Raw genomic sequence first — 21,601 nt, forward strand, 5'->3', positions numbered from 1 at the left:
TTAATCACAACACCCAAACCACCAAGAAGCTGTCCGTCTCATTCAAGCTCAATGTGAAAATCTTGTCACTGTTTAGTCCTTTGCGTCGTCATGATATGAAAAACAAACAAGTAACATCAAAATAAGTAGATTAAAAATGAATATATATATATATACATTTCAATTAAATCAAAATTTTAAATCTATAACTTACTTGAAAAACAAAAACATTTCCTCCTAACAAAAGAATCTTCTTCAATTTATAAATTTTGTCTTTTCTTTAAATAATTAAAATTTATATAATTTTAGAAGTTATTAATTTAGTGGCTAAGACAAATACTTTATTTTAGAAATGAATAAAAAAATGTCTCTTAAAAAATTGAAATAAATGCCAATCTTTGGTGAGGAGGGGTTTTGCGTCAAATGCAACGTAAGAGTTCATTCTTTGATATCACATATGTGAGTCATCAATCATCTAGACTCCTAGTTGGATGCATGTGATAATTAAATAAAAGGTAAGTCACACTCAATATATTTAAAGTTTGTTAAAAAAATAAAATTATTAATATGATATTTGAGAAATGATAGTGAAATTATTAATATGTAGGTTTCTTAATTTTATAATTTTATTTATATTTTTTTCTATGGTATTACTAAAATTATTAATATAATGAAATTAGCTTTGCATTTTCTATTCCCCTCCCTTTATCCTTTAGGTATATCTAGTAAACTGGCTATAATTTAATAATTTATCGATATTTTTTTCTATTTTTTTATTTTGATGACTGCTAATATGATTGTTGAAGTAAAAAAAAAAAATCGATAAAAAGTCATATTCAAGTTAATTAGTCATACTAATTTTTTTAATGCTAATGAAATAAGTAACAATAGAAAAAAAAAAACTATTATAGTTGTAAAGTCACGAACTCTTTTTTTAAATATTAAAAATTTAGGAGTGGTTAGTGTAATTTATTTAAAATAAAAAACAATTATTTTAATTCAATGATGCAGAGTGTATGTTACCAATAATAATTCAATGTTGACATATCTTCAGTAGGTGCTTTAATGTGACAGGGATCACCTAAGGTTGCTTTTCGGTGCTAAAGTCAAATAAAATTTAAGAAGAGAATATACAGATTATATGTTAATTATAGAATAATGAATAAGATCATTCAATAGTGAGAGTACTATTGAACGATTATTTATATTATCGTGTGATAAATGTTAATTTTTGTATTGTTTGAAGTATGAATTATTATTTTTGAGTTATGGACTTTCAAGACTATTCCCCATTTGTTAGCTGTTTGTCTTCAATGTCTGGCCTGACATTGTCACGGTGCATTGACCTTATTATGAATTCGATTTTATGCGGAAAGACACGGCTTATTTTGACATAACTTCCCAAGTAATTACAATTTATACACATTGAATGGTAGTGTTGATTTTTCAGCAGTGATTGAGATCGCTCTCCTACAATTGGAACATGTCAACATTTACGTAAGTCGTCTATTCACTGTATTCCCTAATTTTTTTTAAAAAAAAAAAAAAAAAGGGAATAGCAAGAAGTCCAAAAATAGAAACGAAAAATCCAGAATGGCGTGCGCTGGTAAGTCCAGAGCTTTGAACACACACAGATGTGAAAACTCGTCCCCTCGGTTGGGTTTCTTTCTTGGACTTTTAGCCCAAATTCCAGCGCCTCCTCCCTATATAAATGCGGCCAATGCCTCTTCGTGTTAACCCCCCCATCACATCTCATCTTCTTCCATAGATCCCAACTACTCCACTACCTGTAAGCTTTAATTTACTTTTAGGGTGAGCATTAATGGCTGTTGTTACCACAAGCCACGAGTACACTTGCTCCATTCCTTCCGCAAGGCTGTTCAAGGCCTTGGTGCTCGATTCCCACAACCTCATTCCTAAAGTTGTTCCTTCCATCAAGAGCATCGACATCGTCCATGGAGATGGAGGTCCCGGCAGCATTAAGCAGACCAATTTCGCTGATGGCAGCCACTTCAAGTACATGAAGCACAGAGTCGATGAGGTGGATTCCGCTACCTTCTTCAGCAAGACCACTTTGATCGAGGGCGATGCGCTGGGCGACAAGCTCGAATGCATTGTTTACGAGATCAAGATCGAGGCGGCTGCTGGCGCCGGAAGCGTGACCAAGAGCACCAGCCACTACCACCCCAAGCCCGGCGTTGAGCTGAAGGAAGACGATATCAAGTCGGGAAAAGACAAGGCCACCGGCATCAACAAGGCTGTTGAGGAATACCTCCTCGCCAACCCTGATCTCTACGCTTAAGCCAAAACATTTGTCTTTGAAGCAGTGTCATTGGCGGTATATATATATATATATATATATGGTGTAATGCTGCAGTGATTGGTGTGTTTTTTATTTTTCATTTGTTTGATTGAGTTGTTAGGTCCCTAATAAATCGCCCCTTGATGTTTGTGGGCTGGGTGGCTCCAAAGTTTTTAAGAAAAAATATGAAATATAATTAATTTGTGTTAAGAGTTCATTCTCTGTCTTCGCATGAAAGATCTTTATTTTGATTAATTTAAAACTTGAGCTTGCTTGAAACTAATTAATGTTCAACTTAGTAGCTTAAGGTCTTAATTAATCACTAGCTAGACCCAATCTATATTAATATTAAGTCGCTGTAACTCTCACTCAAGCTTAACCTTTGTCAAAGTTTTTATCACCATTTTATGTATTTCCAACGTGATTTTTTAAGCTTTAAAGGTCTGTGGCCATCTTATTCTCACAATTAATCTTACAAACTCTCTGGATTCCTATTTCTAGGTCATAGCCCTTTTACATATTTTCTCTTCACACCAAATTCAAAGGTTTGTAGAAATTAAAGAAAGAAAATAGGGGCCTTTCAAGATATTATTAGACAGGGTGTTTAGCCGTACAATGGAATGGACCAGGAAAAATGCGACCATCTACACTCCTTCCAGTTCCAGGCTTATTCGTACAGAAATCCTTTCAAACAAGAAATATCACATCAATGAAAATTTTATATAAAAACAATAATTAAAATAAAAATAAATTCTTTATTCCAACCAATACGCGTTGTTTTTTTAATGAAATAACTTTTTCTTGTCAAGCTTTAAGGTTATATTTTCAAGAAAAATAACATGATTTATGTATATATATATATATATACATAAATATAGGAATGATTTGAATTTTGGTCCAAATTCAAGATTTAAATTTAAGAAATAGAGAATTTCAAATAACTATATTTATTAAAATATTTATGTATATGTATATATATGCAAGTACTAGAGGGTGGGTGGCCTCACTTGTAAAAAAGATTAAATAAAAATTTACTAGATCTCGTTTAACAATTACAGTTTAAATTAGACTTGATGTAGCAATAAAATTATTTAATAAATTAATTATTTTATTAGAAATTATCATATTTTAATGTTATAAAATTTTATCAGTAAAATATTTTTAAAATATCTTTTATTTATTTTTTTAAATAAAAATTAATTATATTAATAAGATTTGAAAATCCATAACTTTTAAATTATAATTATTTTCCCAAATTAACTTTACCTTATTTTGTTTAAATATTTTCTAAAAAATTAAAAAATAAATGATAACTATCAAATGTCACTTAATAAACTTTTTTTTTTATTTTTTTTGGCACACGAGCCACCCCTATAGTGTATATGTATTAGAATATTTGAATTTAAAATTATCATATAAAATAGTTAAATATGCTTACCACCCAGTCAAATTTCACGCTGTTACCCTTTTTGTATACCTCAAATACTTGCTTCTCTTGTTATCCTTTGGCAAGAGTTCAATATGTTTTTGTATTGTTTCAAAACTTTGAAAAATATAAAGAATTACAACTCACATATATATTTTTTTAATTTCACTTTCATGCGGACCCTAAAGGGGTGGCCAGCATGGCCCATTAGTATGGAGTCGGGCTCGGGCGGGCACAATTCATCGTGGGCCGAGTTTGCACACAACGTGGGCCATAGAACCCAAAAGTACAATCCAAGCAAGAAATACGACCCGGACGAGTCCTAGACAAGAAAGACAATATTAGAGAAATGCGCCCAAACCAAAAATAAAAATAAATTTATTAATATATGGAACTATATTCTAATTAAGAATTTAAGATGGATGGATGTTCTATTTTTCAATGGAGTTGCGGGCCGGTGATACCTTCAACGCCGACCCGAAACTCCTGCTCCATTCCAAAATTTTAATTTCATTGATTTTGTCATTTATTTCCGCCATTTTTGACCGATACCAATGCATGCATAAAACCGTAGCTGCTGCAAGTGCCGCATCGTCCCTTCATACGTACGGCTTCTACCCCAAATACATCTTCAAATCCACAAGTATATGCTCATCTTCATCTTCTTCTTCTTCTTCTAGCTAGTCTTCTCTCGCTTCCAATTTCTTCATGCTTAATTAGCGACATCAATGGCTGTCGACGTTACCCCCACCCAAGAGTACACTTCGATCGGTTGCTCCCGCGCGCGAGGCTGTTCAAGGCCTTGCTGATCCTGATCAACTCCCAGAACCTCTTCCCCAAGCTCGTGCCTTCCATCAAGAGCATCGATCTTATTCATGGCGACGGCAGCATTAAGCAAACCAACTTGGTCTAAGGTCTCCAAGCTACTTCCAAAAACTTCTTTATTTTGTATATTTACGGTCGAAAAACCAGTTTAGATAACCATGTTTGTTGGTATTTTATGAAGAAAAAAAAAAAGAATAAAAAAAGATACCAAAGCAAAAGTCATATGTTTTATTCAATCGTAAACTCTAATTTATACAACTAAAATATAAACTGAAATGAGTATAAAGTGGAGAATAATATGGCATAATATCCAGTCAAAACAACTAACAAACAATATCAGATATTTACTAATTTATTGGTTATGGATAATCCTATTTTATTTTTGTTGTTACACGATTACAACAATAAAATTTATAAAATGGGAAACCACCGATGGATGACCCTCGTATGGCGTATCTGAGCGATGAGTGAGTCTCCCGGGGTAATGTGGCAGCGATGGGTGAGTCTCGTAGGGCGTTTCTGAGCGATGGATGAGTCTCCGGAGGTGTTTCCGAGCAATGGATGACCTATTAGAGAAAGAATCGGTTAGGAGCGCGGGCGAAAGTCCCCGCGCGGACCCTCCGATGCTTAAGTTAGATCACCGTAGAAATTGAGTATTCGAAAGTAAGAGAGTAAATGCGAGAACCAGAGATTGCATACCGAATGAGGGAAAGTGACCTCCTATTTATAGCAACAAGAGGGGCATCCATGTGTCGCGTGTTCCGAGTTTTGTGGCAAGAATCTCGGAGAGGCTTTGACCAAGTCTCGCGAGAATAGTCTTAGGCCGAGTTTCTTGGAGGCGGTGGTGCAAGGATAGGGGGCACGTGGCACGTGGCTGTCAGTGCGGCGCTTTGGGTGACCCTCACCCGGGGGTTTGCACGAGTGCAGGCAAGGAGAGCACGAGGGGTCGTGCGCGCAAATGCACGGGACCGGGTGCGAAAGGGGGGCGTGCGCGGGAGGTTGTGCGAGTGAGCGGCTGCGCCCGCGGGCGGCTGCGTGCGCGGGCGGCCGCGAGCAGGGTGTGCGCGGCCGCCCGCCGGCAAGGGCGCGCGGGGCCGCCTGTGCGCATGGGGGGTGCACTCGGGGGTACCTCACCCCCGAGTGACCCTCTCTCGGGGGGGAGGACCGTGCGCAGATGCGCGCGGCCGCCCTTGTGCAAGGGCGCGCGCGGCTGCGCGCGCGGCCGTGCGCACGCCTAGCTGCGCCCACGCATCTGGGCGCCCCCGGGTGGGGGCACTCGGGGATACCTCACCCCCGAGTGACCCTCTCTCGGGGGGGGAGGACCGCGCGCAAATGCGCGCGGCCGCCCTTGTGTAGGGGCGCGCGCGCGGCCGTGCGCACGCCCAGCTGCGCCCGCGCAGCTGGGCGCCCCCGGGCGGGGGCACTTGGGGGTACCTCACCCCCGAGTGACCCTCTCTCGGGGGAGGACCGCGCGCAAATGCGCGCGGTCGTCTTTGTGCAGGGGCCGCGCGCAGCTGCGCGCCCGCAGCCGTGCGCACGCCCAGCCGCGTGCTGCTTGGCCGGGCGAGCGCAGGGTTGCGCAAGCGCGGAGGGCCGCGCTAGGCGCGCCCGCGCCCCTGGGTGGCCTTCTTTGGTTCCTCAGGCCGCCACGTGGCGCTTCCTCAAGCCACCACGTGGCATTTTTTCAGGTTGCCATGCTTGCATTGCTCTTCAGTATCTTCACGCATAACAATTTTGACTTCTTCAAACCACATCAGCAGCTACTAAGTCAAAATTCAACACTCTTCCTTAACTTTAGGCTGCAAATATAAATTTTAAATTTTGGCATGTTTTGGATATAGCATATGGGCATTTTATAATTTTATAGTTATGAGACATATGTATAGTTATGGGTTTTGGGGCATAGGCATTTTTTTTGGGTATAGGCATTTTTTTGGGCATAGGCATAGATATGATTTTTTTTGAGTAGAATTAAAATAACTTCTCCTCTTCATGTTAGTCAGCAGTAGCTCTATAGCTTCTCCTTCTTGTTATTGTGATCTGCAACATCCATTTAAATGTAGAAAGATTCTTTATCTCTTCTGGCAAATATGGATAAACCATCTTCTGCACAATTGGATCTTCCATCATTTTTTCCAAAGTTTCCACTGACAAACCAAAACTTTTTTTTCTAAGCTGACGATGAACCTTGAGAAACACCAACCTCAGATGCAGAAGTAGTTCCATTTTGAGAAACTTGATCCACAACCTCAGCATTCCTTGATGATTCTAACGCAATTGTTTCCTCAACCTCCAAAAGAACTATTCTGTAATGTTTCTTCAAGAGAAACATCTACAAACGCAAATTTCTTTAGGCCCTCTATTTTTTGTTTACTCAATCTCACAGATCCCTCAAGAAGAAGGGCTTTGATACCATTTGTTGGTATTTTATGAAGAAAAAAGAAAAGGAATGAAAAAAGATACTAAAGCAAAAGTCATATGTTTTATTCAATTATAAATTCTAATTTATACAGCTAAAATATAAACTGAAATGAGTATAAAGTGGAGAATAATATGACATAATATCCAGCCAAAACAACTAACAAATAATATCATATATTTACTAATTTATTGGTTATGAATAATCCTATTTTATTTTAATTTTTTCAAATCATATTAACAGTTACTAAGTCAAAATTCAACAATATTTTTAGTTTGTTTGTCTGATAATTTGTGGCTGCTAGTCACTTCATGTATACAGGGAGTCACAGGAGGCAACGTTTGTCTGTTTGTGAATCTTGAAGTCCTTGAACTTGGCCGGGAAACCAAGCTTGTGAACAATTCAATCGAGAGAACTTCCGCGTCGCCAATCTCGACTCTTGCTCGCTCTTGGCTCCCAGTGCAACTGCAAACCACCTTTCCCGAAGTAAATATTAGAGCCGTTGTTTTCGGTTCTTTTATCCTCATAGCCACGGCAGAAGACCGCTTCGGATTGTATTCTGCATTCCGTGCATGCCCTGATATTGCAATGGCCTTCAAGGCTTGACATCTAATTAACTTGCAGTCCACGTTGACTGTTGACAAGAGGTTCTGGAGAGCGAGCTGGGACGATTCCAGATGGGTGCTTGGAATTAAAGAGCCACTGGTTGATCTGCCAAATAATGCCGTAATTTTACGTGGTTGCTTCCTAAATCAAAATCAAGATCGAATTTCTTAGGATTCTTTGAGCAGAGACGTTCTAGATTTCCACCTGTTGCTTGCTAGCTAATGGCAGAAATTTGTGCAGTAGCTAGCACAGCTTCTTCTTGGTTCTTTTTCTGTATGGAATTGGAACAACTTGCTTTTACAGCAATGAGGAAATCCTATTGGCACTATGTTTTGGATTTAGATCCTACCTCTACTGCTTAATCCATTGCTAATCCAAATCAACTAAATATTAAATTAATGGGCACCATTAAACAAACCAACTTCACCCTAACTCTCATACTTTCAAATATTTATGGGATATTACGTCATTATATATCAGATTTAATATAAAGATTTTATTTTTACATGAAATTAGTTATTTTAGTAATTAATTCACATCAATGTAAATAAGGTTCGTGTTAACGCAAAATAACTATAAAAAAAAACACAAATGAGTGATACAATTTTTTTTTATTATTTCTTTTTAAGAAATCCCCTTCGGTGTGGCCCTGATGAGTGTATGGTTAAGTGAGTATTTGATTCATTGGGCGAACGCCATTGGTCCGACCCAACCCTGATACATGGCGGTTTCGGCCTTTCGGGCGTCGAAATTGGCAGGCCCATTTGAGGGTTCATTCTTCCTCTTCCTCTCCACAGTTCAGCAAGCGGCAAGCCACCATTGCCCGCAGAAATCTCAGTCACAATAGCCGGCACGACTCTCAAGTCTCAGCTCTCCGGTAACTCTCTCTCTCTCTCTCTCTCCTCTGATTCAGCTCTCATTCTTTCCTTCTCTATTGGATATAAATCCACACCCGCCGTTTACTGTTAGAACTTTGGCGGTGCGGTCGTTACTTTCAGTTTCTCCTCTTATCTGGTTTGGAAATTCCAATCATTGGTTGAAGTTGTGTTTGTGTTCGTCTTCTATTGGTGTTTGTTTTGCTTGAAATTTGGAGCGTAGGTTCTGATTCTTTTGCGATCTCTGGTTTGCTGCTTGGATTGTAAATTGTCGACTCTGGTAATTCGACAGACTGTTTTTCCAAAATGTTCAATGGAATGGGAGGGGATTCTTTGGACAAGCTCGGGGCTCTCCGAATTGCTTCGCTTGACGAGGAGGAAGATGATCAAGTAAACGAAGATGAAGATGAAGATGAAGGTGACTTTGACGATGATGATGATGATGAAGATGCAGTCCCTGTAACTCTAGGTTTTTTCGAAAAGCCTAGGAATAGCTGGTCCCTTCTTCGTCAGCTATTTCCAAGCAAGGCTGGGGGTGTTCCAGTGCGTTTGAAGTCCCTTCTTGAACCTTCCTTCTGTTTTAGTTTGTAACAATCCGTCTTCCTTGTAAAATAATTAATCAACTCTTTATGTTATTTTACTATTGTTTTTAAATTTCAATTGCAGGCTTGGTTGGATCCTACTAATTTGCCTTCGGGAAAGTCTTGTCTCTGCGACATTTGTGGAGAGCCTATGCGGTTTGTGCTTCAGGTATATTTCTTATTTGTAAGTTGTAACATATTAATATTCACGTTCTAGCAGGTTATTATACATATATTATTGGTGAATTAGTTAATTATCTGCGCTTACATTCAAGTATGCAATTAAGAAAAACTACCACTTCACTAAATTCTTGCCATTTCAAATTGTTTGAACTGTTAAGACAAATATCAGATTCTTTGATTTATTCTAAGTTAGCGTGGTGGTTAACCATCTGATTCATTTTGGTAGGCATGGAAGTCTGTATTTTGGCCACCATTCATTCGTATGTCATTCTCGTCTATAAAATAGTATTAGTTATGATGCAATCATATGCTTAGTCTAGTTTATATTCTTATCATAAGAAAAATGTTGGCGTGGTTTGTGAAGTGAAGGAAAACTCCTGTCCAGTAAAAGATACAAGGAAAGTAAACAAAATACAAAAGAAGTAAAATGAAATGTTTGGTAGGGCTTTTGGCTTTTGTAATTGTAAAATGCTAAAATTTCCAGCACATCTGCAGGTTGAGATTCTCAAACTGTGACCGGCCTTGTAATAACCATAGCACATGGCTGGCACATTTCTGGGTTGCTTGTGTTTATTTATTGCCACAATTTATTATCTTGTGATTACTAATAAAACATATCCAACGTTGCAACAATGAATTTTGAACTGATACCTCTACCAGTTTGACATCAATTTGGTTTTTGCAATTCCTCTCGTCATCTCTTATCAGGCTTGCGCAAGAGGGATAAGGATGTGAGCTGTGTTTGATGACTGTTTGTCATGTTATTGAGTTGCTAGGTTTACGCACCACTCTCTGAGAAGGAATCTACATTTCACCGCACATTATTTGTATTTATGTGTCCATCAATGGCATGTCTCCTCCAAGACCAACATGAGCAGTGGAAACGGAAATCAGAAAATGCTTCTCGAAGGTTGTAGCTGGGATTATTTTGTTCTCTCTACTACCTCCTCCATTTTTTCATCTTGATGGGCAACCATTATGCAAGTGAATTATGGTCTTTGCTGTTTTCATTTCATGGTTCTGATGAAATTGTTTTTGTAAAGTGTGAAGGTTTTCCGTTGCCAACTGACCCGCTCAAATCCTTTTTACTCAAGTGAACCTCCAAGGCACGATGGGACTGACAAACCTTCTAGGGTTGGAGGTAGGTTCAATATTCTTCTGTTGCTTTTTTCTAAAGCTTTAGTTTTTATTGCCAGACTTGTACTTCTTTCTTATGCAATCATAAACCCGGCTGTACCAAGTTTAATACCTGCGCTATTGCCCTCTGCTGCTTTAGTTTTATTGAATTACTATCTTCTATAAAGTGAAATTTAGATTACATTGTTCGCAGCTTTGGCTAAAAGTTTGCTCTGCATCTGTTTGACAATGGTATAGGATCAGTTGTACTAAGATTCAGTTCTAAAACAAACCAAGTAGAGTTTCTTCTTGTACGCAACACAGAATACAGAAAATTTCTTTTATTAAAAAAATTAATTGTTTTTTCACTTTTAATAATGATGAGGAATTATTTTCAGTTTTACCTTTGATATCATTGTTTGGATTTGATAAGCCAGTGTCATGATCCTATGAGCAATAAAGGGTATTATTGTAATAGGGTAGAATAGTTTGTTTTGGATATTTTAGCAATTAGTTAGGTGCACATAGCTGCATGTGCAAGGCTGTTAGGAGACAAATATGCCCATATAAGGATGTTACAAATGGATGGGTTTTACATGTTGAATGATAATTGAAATTCCAATATCTCTCTCTACAATTTATCTCTCTTTCCCTCCCTCTCGCTCTCTCCCTCGTTCAGCATTGTTCCATTCCTTCTCTCCCTAATTCTATTCAATCTCCCCCTCAGTTCTTCTATGTTTCTTCCCTAAATTCCTTCCAATTACTTCTAAGACCCTAGCCAAACCCTAGGATCATGACAAATTGGTATCAGAACCACCGTTCCTCGGCGGCTTCTTCAGTTGATTAATTTTTTGACGCATTGACGTTCGTTGTCCAACGGAGGTTGATTATCGGATTGGAAGGCGAATTCAGCTCCAATAATTCCGACAATCCCTAGCTTTGGTTCCGATTGGATTTTAAGGTTGTTGGAATTAATTTCAGTGAAGCAATTCTGACGCTATAGGTCGTGATTGTTGGCGATCTAGGAGTAACATTTGACTGATTCTCAAGGAGTTACGCGATTGAGGCAGCGGGACTTGAGACAATCCAAGTGGTCCAGTGAATCCAATGGAATCGGAAGTCCTAAAGCTGGTTGATCGCGACTGTGGTAGGCTGTTTATAGCAGCAAGTTCATTGTCGGAATTCTGGTAACGGAACCGATCGAAGAAGGTGCAGGCCCCGTTGTTCACATCCAGTTCAACTTGCGGGCGTCACGAAACCGATCGAGTTGCAGGGAGCGGTTGGGAAGCTAAGGTACAAGCGATCACGGCTTGTGATCTAGAAGAGTTGTTCGACTTTTCCTGGAAGCTCTTAGCTAGCCGTTTGCGCATCATCTGGCAAATTCAAGTAGCAGTGTCGGAGGCGAGTCAGGTTACTGAAGGTGAGGACGAGACTCACTTCAGAGGCGACCTAAAGGACTGGAAATTGAGATCGGCGGTTCTCTTTGTTAACCAAGGCCAATTCCAAGTGATCCTTTTCTGCTGGAACTTGGGCGGCCTTGGCAATTGACGCAAATTAGGAAGTTGATGACGAGAAGCAACTTCCTACGCCACTGTTGAACATCAGCGAGTTGTTGGTCATAGGCGGTTCTAGCAAATCAGAGTGGAGGTGATTCCGACCCAAACTGACGGTGATTGGGTGAGGCGAGCACGAGCAAGCAAGTCCGATCCAAACGGTGAGAAGCGATTCTGGGTGAGGCGAGCGCGAATTCAATCAGGTGCATTGTTGATGCTGTCGCTTTGATCAGTTGAGGATTCCGACCCAGACAGTGAACTGTAGTGGATGTTTCGTGAGGTGAATCTGGAGGCCGAACCAATTCAATGGAGTTCCGGAAGTATTTGCATAGTAGAAACGTTGAGATTTGGACTCGGGAGTGGGTGTAGCTATTTAACTAGCAGTGAGTTCTGGTGATTTTGAAATCAGAGGCGATCGCAATTGGGCTGGGAACCTTGGGCGGTGATTGGGTTGAGAAGAACTGCCATTAATTTCGTTAGACGCAGATGCCTGGGGGGATAGACGGTTGTCGTTGTGCTGAGAATTGGAGTTCGAGAGGCAGCGGACTTCGTCGACAAGCTGGCCAGGTGAATTCCGATCCGTTTAGGCTATTGCCAACCAATTTGGTTAATTTCCCAGCAATAGAGCAGTCCCCGGTTCGGGCATGTGAATTTGGGAGGCGAAGCAAGGTGGAAGGAGTTCCAGTTTCTTGGCCTATGGCTGGTTTCGCCCATAAAAGTTACGCCAAGACAGACAGGACATATGCGAGGCCATGGGAGACTCAATTGTAGCAAAAGAATGCTTCATTTTCAGCTAGAATGGAGCCTCAATGGCAGCCAAAGGAAACTGCATTTTCTGCTGGCAGCAACAAAGACAAAAGAACAAGCAATGAGATTCATGAAGAGTGCAAGGAGTTTGGCCGTATGTTTCATGAGAAGTTGCAAGAGTTTGCGATGATACTTATTAAGAAGTATCATTACAATTTTCCGGTGGAATACTTTGATGATTATCATGGAAGTTTTAACAAAGAGGAATTCCTTGGAGTGGAGCAGCCAAAGGAGGAGATAAGATTACAAACAACCGATTCACTGCCTACTCTAGACTTTGGCCAGAAAAAGAAGCATTCTCTGATGGAGGCAACAATGACAAGAAGGATGACTGGCATTATCTAGAGAGAATCGGTAACAATTAGTTGGGTGGGACAACAGATGCAAAAGGAGAATTAAAGGAATACACTGGTTCCTTTGGAAATGAAGTTCCTTATGAGGAAAGCTGGGAAGTATTTGATTGAGTGACCAACAAAACCAAGGCCAAGTTGTTACACTTGGCATCTAATGCATGGACTGGAGGATTAGATAACGTGGAGGGATTTTTATCAGACGATAAGAGGGAGACAGCCCTAGTAGAAGGAAGACTTGCTGATCCTAAATGATGCCACCATATCGCTGCCAATTTTGCAGATGATAAGAAGAGGGGAACATATGTGGTAGCTGGTCGGTTAGAGTTTCAGAATGATCGACATTTGAAGGCTGTAGGGTTGCAGATTTCAGCTGCTACCTGCGACAAGGAGCGGCTAAATTAATTTGAAGGCATTTGATGTAGACACGTTGACAGGTTTTGGCATTATATTGGATCCCCAGACTATTGAGTACTAGCAACCTTAATTTGGTAGCTATTGCAAACCCAAGGGAAATAGTATGTTACTTTTTGGAGGAAGATGTAGGCCTTGTCTGCAATGATTATCATTTTTGTTTCAATTGAGAACCTAAAAATGAAGAAGAAGAGACCTAGAAGGAGGAAGAAGGAAAGAATGATGAACCAGATGGAAAAGGCTGGAATTGGATGAAGAGCCATGGCTACTTGTTGCAAGTTCTTGGGGACAAGAACTCTCTTAAGAAGGGAGGAATTGTCATGACCCTATGAGCAATAAAAGGTATTATTGTAATATGGTAGAATAGTTTGTCTTGAATATTTTAGCAATTAGTTAGGTGCACATGGCTGCATGTGTAAGGTTGTTAGAAGACAAATATGCCTATATAAGGCTGCTGTAAATGGATTGGTTTTACATGTTGAATGATAATTGAAATTCCAATCTCTCTCTGCAATTTCTCTCTCTTTCCCTCCCTCTCGCTCTCTCTCTCGTTCAGCACTGTTCCATTCCTTCTTTCCCTAATTTTATTCAATCTCCCCCTCAATTCTTCTCTGGTTCTTCCCCAAATTCCTTCCAATTACTTCAAGACCCTAGCTAAACCCTAGGGTCATGACAGCCAGTTATATGCTTCTTTACTTTAAGAAGCATGGAATGCAATAGATGATAACACATATGCCAGGATGCAGCCTGAAACTGTATGCATGCGCTTATCCACTGCTAAGTTACATATTGTTTCATTTCTTTACATTTTGATGATTTTATCAATTTGTTGATTCTTGGCATAGCCTCTCTCTGTAATTGGTGTGGTACATGGAAAGGAGATAAAGTTTGCAGTAGTTGTAGAAGAGCACGTTATTGCTCAGAGAAACATCAGGTAATATCTTATTAGAAACAGTCAAACTGTTTTTTATGCTACACTATTTCAAATCATTCAAGTATTAATCTTCCCTTGCAGACTACCCATTGGAGGTCAGGTCATAAGATTGAATGTCAACAATTGAGCTTTTCTCCTCAGACTCCTAGCACTGGGCCAATTAACAGTTCGACAGATATCCAAAAAGGTGGGTGCAGTTGATTTTTTGTTTTGATGGGACAGGAAATATAGGTGATTGTTTTACTAGGGGTATTTGGTACTTAGGCAGCATAGGTACATATGGTGTGTGCATACTTACACATGATACATACTTCTTGGTGTAGCTCATTATGATTACTCACTCTTTAGGTTCCATTTATATCACTTGTATTAGATGATTTTTAGCTATTTATTCTAGTAAGTAGACAGCTAGTGAAGTAATACCTGGTTTCAGAAGCTATGTATTTAAGGAAGAGCAATGGAAAAGCAGGTGGCCTGAATTTGAAACAATAATCAGATTTCGGTGCCAAGATGGCAGTATGACAGTTTGTAATCTAGAATTTTAGATTTCTAAGGATATATGCTATAAATATGGAAATCTAGAAATCATTCTATCAAGTTTAGCTCTAAATACAAGATTCCATCAGAATATTATCCATGAGCCTGGATTTTTCATAATTTTAATCTGATCAAACTTTTCTGTATGAACAGTTGCAAGCAAGAACATATGGCCTGAGTATGAGATTGTAAATGAGGATGAATGCGAATATGATGCAGAGATGTCTGAAGACAATGGCTGTGCCAATTCATTGGTTTCTGGGAGCCGAATGGATGAGACTGTCAAGTCATTGATGGACAACTTTGAGGTATGAAACCATAAATAGATATAGAAATTATCTTGAAAGGCATCTTATGAACCTGTACAATCTGTTTTAATGTTGGTAAACAGGGTGATGGTGACAAAAAGAGTTGGGCTTCCTTCCAAGAGCGCATTTCCAGGGCCCCTGAGCAAGTGTTGAGGTGATTGCTGATCTTTATTACAAGGATGCATGGGATCTACTGCACATTACATTGACTAAAAATATAATGCATTCAATAGGAAATGAGATAAGAGAAAGCAGTTTCTTTCCTTCACTACTATTTCTCCTTTTTCTTCTTCTTGTCTATTGCTAGCCGTGTCCTGTGTGACATGGATAAAGGTTTTTGTGGTTTTTGCAATCATGTGATTCATAAAACTGCTTTGCAACCATATGCTGATGTCTACAGCAGGTGTTATCTGTGTGAGTAGGGATGTAAATGGGGCCCCAATATAAGTTATATAACCCCATTTACATGCTTGTTTCAATTAATTTCAAATGTGCCTTGTACTTGTACCTCATTTTTATACTTTTTTTTCCCTTGGGGTTAATTGGGACCTGTTGGGGACCCATTTACACATGGGCCCGTTTACATCCCTATGTGTAAGGGAACATTTTTGTTAAATATTGCCTTCAAGAGACAAGATGGGTAGGGAAAAAAACAAAGTTTTATCAGAAACTGGATATAAAATATGGTATATAGAAAATGATCAAACGAAAAATGGAGTGAGAATTATTATAGATAAAAGCTTAGTAGATGAGGTAGTGGATATAAAGAGAATAGGGGATATGATTATTATGGTGAATGTTGGTCTAGGAAGAATGATTGAATATCTTTAGTACATATGCACCACAAGCGGGGTTAGATGAGGAGATAAAAGCAAAATTTTAGGAGGACCTAGAGGGACTCATACAAATGATACCAAAAGGAGAGGAAGTGGATTATATGAGGTGACTTAAATGGTCACGTGGGTAGAGACGAAAACGGCTATAGAGAGGTACATGGAGGGTATGGATTTGGGAAAATTAATAATGAAAGTAAGTCTATTCTAGATTTTGTTATGGCATATGAGCTTATCATAACTAATACTATGTTAAAAAAACAGGACGAACACTTAATCACATATAAAAATGTCACATCAAGCACCCAAATAGATTGCTTCCTCATGAGACAAGAGGATCGGTTATGTTGTAGGGATTGTAAGGTGATACTGGGGGAGTGTTTGACTACTCAGCATAGACTTTTGGTACTTGATGTCCAAGTAAGAAATTGGAAGAGAAAAAATCATATAAGATAAAACAAAATCCAAGAATTAGGTGGTGGGATTTAAAAGGGGAGAAACAATTAATTTTCAAAGAAAAATTAAGGGATAGAAATGAATGGAATAGAGAAGGACAGACAAACCAAATGTGGAGGGAAATGGCTACTGCCCTAAGAAGCACGGCAAAGGTAGTCATTGGAGAGACAAATAGTAGAGCCACAAACCTTAAGGAGTCTTGGTGGTGGAAACTTGATGTACAATTGAAAATTAGAAATAAGAAACTTGCTATAATGCTGTTTATCATTGCAACAATGAAGAAAACTTAAAAAATTATAAAGAAGCGAAAAAGATAGCAAAAAGAGTTGTTAGTGAAGTAAGGTCAAAAGCATATGAGAATCTATATAAACAATTTGATACAAAAGATGGTACAAAAGATGGAGAAATGGATATATATATAAATTAGTTAAAGCAAAAGAAAGAAAAACATGGGATCTAAACAAAGTGAAATGCATAAAAGATGAAAACCAAAATATATTAATTAATGAGGGAGTGATTAAAGGAGAGATGAAATGAATATTTCACAAAATTATTCAATGATGGTGGGAACACAAGAGTTAGGTTGGGACATCAGTAACTATGAAGAGAACATGAGCTGTACATTTTATCGATGCATAAGTTCAAAAGAAATAAGGCAAGCATTAAAAAAGATGAAAAATCGTAAGGCAGTAGGACTGGATAATATACCAATAGAAGCATGAAAATGCATGGGCGAAGAGTGCATCTTCTGGCTAACGAAATTATTTAACACGATCCTTAAATAAAAAAAGACGCCATCCTTAAATCAAAAAAGATGCCAGATGGGTGGAGAAAAAGTACTTTGGTTCTTATATACAAGAACAAAGGAGATGTTTAAAACTGTGAAAATTACAGAGAAATTAAGTTAATGAGTCATACCATGAAACTCTAGGAGAGAGTAATAGAGTAGAGGCTCAGAAAAGAAACAGACGTCTTGAAAAATCAGTTTAGTTTCATGCTTGGTAGGTCAACAATTGAAGCTATATACCTACTAAGGTGCCTAATGAAGAGCTATTAGGAGTATCAGAAGGACCTGCATATGGTGTTTATAGATCTAGAAAATGCCTATGATAGGGTCCCTAGAGAAGTATTATGGAGGGTTTAGAGAATAAATGAGTCCGAATAGCCTATATACAAGCCCTTAAGGACATATATCACGGTGTAGAGACAAGGGTCAGAACATGCGGAGGGGTTACTGAATCATTTAAAACTACAATGGGACTGCATCAAGGTTCTGCACTAAGTCCATACTTATTTGCTTTAGTAATGGATGAACTCACTAAACATATTCAGATAGAAGTGCCATGGTGTATGCTATTTGCAGATGACATAGTGTTGGTGGATGAAACAAAAGAGGGAGTGAACACTAAGCTTGAGTTGCGGAGAAACAATTTAGAATCTAAGGGATTTAAATTAAGTAGAAGAAAAACATAATATATGGAATGTAAATTTAGTAAGAATACAAGAGTGGAGGATGTTATAATAAAATTGGAAGATCAAATCATACAAAGAAAAGACCATTTTCGATATTTGGGATCAGTGATTGAAAAAGATAGAGAAATTCACGAGGATGTCACACATAGAATTAAGGCAGGTTGGCTAAAATGGAGAAATGCATCAGAGGTGTTATGTGATGGCAAAATCCCATTAAAACTAAAAGGAAAATTCTATAGGACAACTATAAGATCAGTTTTGTTGTATGACTCAGAATGTTTGGTAGTCAAATACCAGTATAAGCAAAAGACGAGCGTAGCAGTGATGAGGATGCTAAGATGGATGTGCGGTCATACAAGAAAATATAAAATTAGAAATGAGGTTATTCGTAATAAGGTAGGAGTAGTGCCAATCGAGGAGAAGATGAGAGAGACTAGACTAAGATGGTTTGGTCATGTGAAAAGAAGACCAAGAGATGCTCTTGTGAGGAAAGTTGATGAAATTGAACAATTAGTCAAAAAAATAGGTAGAGACAATCCAAGAAGACTTTGGGAGAGACATTAAAATTTGATATGAAGTGTATGGGTCTAAATGAAAATATGACAAAAGACAGAAATACATGGAAGTCTAGAATTCATGGAGCCGACCCCACATAATGGGATAAAGGCCGGGTATATTGTTGTTGTTATTGTTTTTAGAATAAATTATTAAAAATAATTCATCAGATGCATGGTATCAAGAAACTAAATTTATAGTTGAGAAGGATTTTCTTCTTGCTAATATACTTGTTGGGTTATGCGAGGAGCTTTATTTAGCTTGAAAACTTATTTTATTTCTGGTGGACTTGTAGCCAATGAACTGCAACTTTTACACTTTCTGAAGAATATTTCTGGTGAATATAAACATTAAATTAGTTACTAAACCATTGCATAATGTCTGCTTCAAGAAATTGATGAAGGATAGGTCCAGATTTGGAGTGTGAAAAATTAAATTTTAATGAATACTTGAGCATTTTCATTTGCTATCACTTACCCTATTGACTAATCATCTGCGACTTTCAGTAGTATGATTTGTATGGTAGTGGTGCTCATGCTTATATCACGTTTATGCTTGGCCAGTGTTTAAAACTACTCCTTCCTAGGCCTATTGCTTCCCCCCCCCCCCCCCCCCCCCCCCCCCGCGCCCCCCAACCTGTCTATCATGTTTTCTCATCTCCACAGCTGAAAAGACAAACATGCACATGCATTGCTTAGCAACCCACCAGGCTCTCACCATATCTGACATCTGTGCCTAAGCTTCTCTTTCACTGTCGCCATTATCATTGTCATTCACTTGCCCTCACCCGCTTAAGAAAAGTCTAACCCAGTCACAGAAGCCCAAAATGTTAATTGCCTCTTTTAGTTACATCCATTACAGAATAGAACTTTGTAGTCCAATACTTTAATCTTGCCTTGAGGGCATTTTTTTTTTCTTTTTTTGCTTCTTTCTTCCTTTTTTTATCAGGAGGTATTATTCTGAATTTTAGGCATAGGAGTGTCATTTCTGGAGGTGATTGAGATGAATACAAATACTGAAGATGGTTTTGGCCTGTAATTTATGAATCTGCTTTGTTTTTCTAGGCAGTTCTATGGTGGTGTGACCTGTGTATTTCCAGCTGTATGGTACTATCTTTCTTGGCTTCAAGAACATGTATATTCTTGTATACATTTCTTGCAGAGAGGCAGGTGTTAGTATTCTTTTAGGGCTAACATTATAACAATAAACATGAATATTTTACTATTTCTTGGATCAGTTCTCGGTTTGGTTCAGGTTAGTCTAGTCAGCCTGAGAACCTTGCAGAGATCAGCTCTGGAAACTTAGAACCAGCATGAAAGTGAATGCCTGGAGAGAAATCAAATAGGATATGAATATCAGAGTTTATGTCAAGCAGGCACAGTAATTAATTTGATGATTTCATGCAAGCTAAAGCTGTTTCCAAGTAGAGAAGATCACTTAGAACTGTTATCATCAATCTCAATTGGTAGAACCTTCATTTTACGTCATGAGAAATAAATAGTGCATTGGGATTAATTACCAGCAAAATTGATTGTCATGTGTCTCTGAGAACATCAGTGGAATATAGCTTAAATAAGATGCTTACCTTGTTTTTTGCCCATCCCTATGTTTGTAATGGCATAAAGTTTGTTGGTGTCATCTTCAAAGTAAAAGTGTTATTGCACATCTTGAGACGTATTGATTAAAGATTTTTGGTTTCATCCCCTGTTCTACTTATTATTGACAAATTTACCTCTGAGCTATAGTAACCATTTGGTTGATCTTATTTACTGTCTTCACAAATGCAGATATTGTAGAAATGATAGTGCTAAACCACTGTGGCCTATGTCTAGTGGTCGACCACCCAAGACTGACATTCCCAAATGCAGCCATTGTGGTGGCCCTCGGGGTTTTGAATTTCAGGTGTGCACTGATTTTTCTCTTGACATATCTGTCTTATGATGAAAGGGTGGCTTTGAAGCAGCAGTTTAATTGCTCAAGTTGTGATTCATGTATTACGGTTCAACCATGGGAATTCTTCTGCACATTGCTTTTCCTTCTGTGAAGCACTTATCACTGTTGGGCATAGCTATATTTCAATCTAAACGCGTCTACCTTGTTACATTAAAAAAAAAAGTTTGGCTTATGTTTGAATTTGGTGATTGCAGATTTTACCGCAGTTGCTTTATTACTTCGGGGTGCAAAATGAGGCAGATTCGCTTGACTGGGCAACCATTGTTGTTTACTCATGTGAAGCCTCCTGCGATGGTGGGGCTGTTTACAAGGAGGAATTTGCTTGGGTTCAGCTTGCTTCTCAATCTGTTGCTGTTCCTTGACGAGAGATGCAATTTTACTGTTTTTCATACCTGGCAAGAAGAAGAAGAAGCCGTTCCTCATCCGTCTCCTTCCTATTCACAATGAGCAATGCTTTTTATATCTTCCCAACTTTTGGTGCACCGCGTGGTGATTTTGGAAGAACATTGACTGCCCTATCCTTCAAATTAAATTATACCCTCTTTTTTTGGTCTGTATAAAATTTGGCGGTGTTTATTTCGAGACTCAGATATATTCAACTTCTTGTAAGACGTGTCAGAAACGTCTTCAATGCAGAAGAAAGAAAACGATACAGGTGGGTACTAAAATGGGTAAAAGGCCTTTGCTATTTGGATAGAATTTATAAGGATATAATTCTCCTTTTTTGTCATTTTAATTATTATTGTTAGGATAATGAGAAATTTTGTTTGCAATCATAAATTTTGCTTTTCGTAATCATTACACGTAAAATATTAAATTTTACTATTCGCAACCACATTTATTATTTTGTCCAATCATTTATATACCAAATATACCCTCTAAACACTTATTTTTCAAAAAACACACCTCATGCATTAAGTTCTTCTTCTTCGCATTAAACCCTGGTTTTTTTCCTCTTCTCCTTTTTCGTGCATCAAATCCTGTTCTTCTTTTTCTTTAGACCACTCTCACAGACCACTGCCGACCTTTCGTCGTTGTCCACTTCGCTTGCTTCGCTTACCCTTTTCATTGGAATTTTTTGAAATCTCATAATTAGGTAATGCTCCTCCTTCGGGG

The 21,601-nt window shown here is 38.4% G+C and overlaps 2 protein-coding genes across 3 annotated transcripts; both read left to right on the plus strand.

Moving 5' to 3' along the window:
* Positions 1–1,706: 1,706 nt before the first annotated feature.
* Positions 1,707–2,498, plus strand: LOC127811540 (major allergen Pru ar 1-like). Its single transcript, XM_052351500.1, has one exon. The coding sequence runs from the start codon at positions 1,802–1,804 to the stop codon at positions 2,279–2,281; it is 480 nt and encodes a 159-aa protein (XP_052207460.1). The 5' UTR covers positions 1,707–1,801; the 3' UTR covers positions 2,282–2,498.
* Positions 2,499–8,261: 5,763 nt separating this feature from the next.
* Positions 8,262–21,258, plus strand: LOC127788081 (uncharacterized). 2 transcript variants are annotated; one of them, XM_052316205.1, is made up of 11 exons: positions 8,262–8,434; positions 8,656–8,975; positions 9,099–9,182; positions 9,973–10,106; positions 10,240–10,337; positions 14,282–14,370; positions 14,452–14,557; positions 15,061–15,215; positions 15,299–15,369; positions 20,320–20,434; positions 20,680–21,258. In XM_052316205.1, exons 2-11 carry the CDS (start codon positions 8,739–8,741, stop codon positions 20,845–20,847), a joined length of 1,257 nt encoding a protein of 418 aa, XP_052172165.1. In that variant the 5' UTR covers positions 8,262–8,434; positions 8,656–8,738; the 3' UTR covers positions 20,848–21,258. The 2 variants fall into 2 exon arrangements, with proteins under 2 accessions (XP_052172165.1, XP_052172160.1); XM_052316200.1 differs by having other exon boundaries at positions 8,263–8,434; positions 8,725–8,975.
* Positions 21,259–21,601: the final 343 nt, after the last annotated feature.

Source organism: Diospyros lotus, chromosome 1, assembly GCF_014633365.1.
Source record: "Diospyros lotus cultivar Yz01 chromosome 1, ASM1463336v1, whole genome shotgun sequence".
NCBI lineage: Eukaryota > Viridiplantae > Streptophyta > Magnoliopsida > Ericales > Ebenaceae > Diospyros > Diospyros lotus.

Bases quoted from the DNA above. Each gene is read 5' to 3' on its own strand.
- LOC127788081 (XM_052316205.1), top strand. From the start codon at position 8,739: ATGTTCAATGGAATGGGAGGGGATTCTTTGGACAAGCTCGGGGCTCTC. The intron at 10,107-10,239 runs GTTGTAGCTGGG...GTTTTTGTAAAG, and splicing joins TCAGAAAATGCTTCTCGAAG to TGTGAAGGTTTTCCGTTGCC. The intron at 20,435-20,679 runs GTGTGCACTGAT...TGGTGATTGCAG, and splicing joins CTCGGGGTTTTGAATTTCAG to ATTTTACCGCAGTTGCTTTA.
- LOC127811540 (XM_052351500.1), top strand. From the start codon at position 1,802: ATGGCTGTTGTTACCACAAGCCACGAGTACACTTGCTCCATTCCTTCC.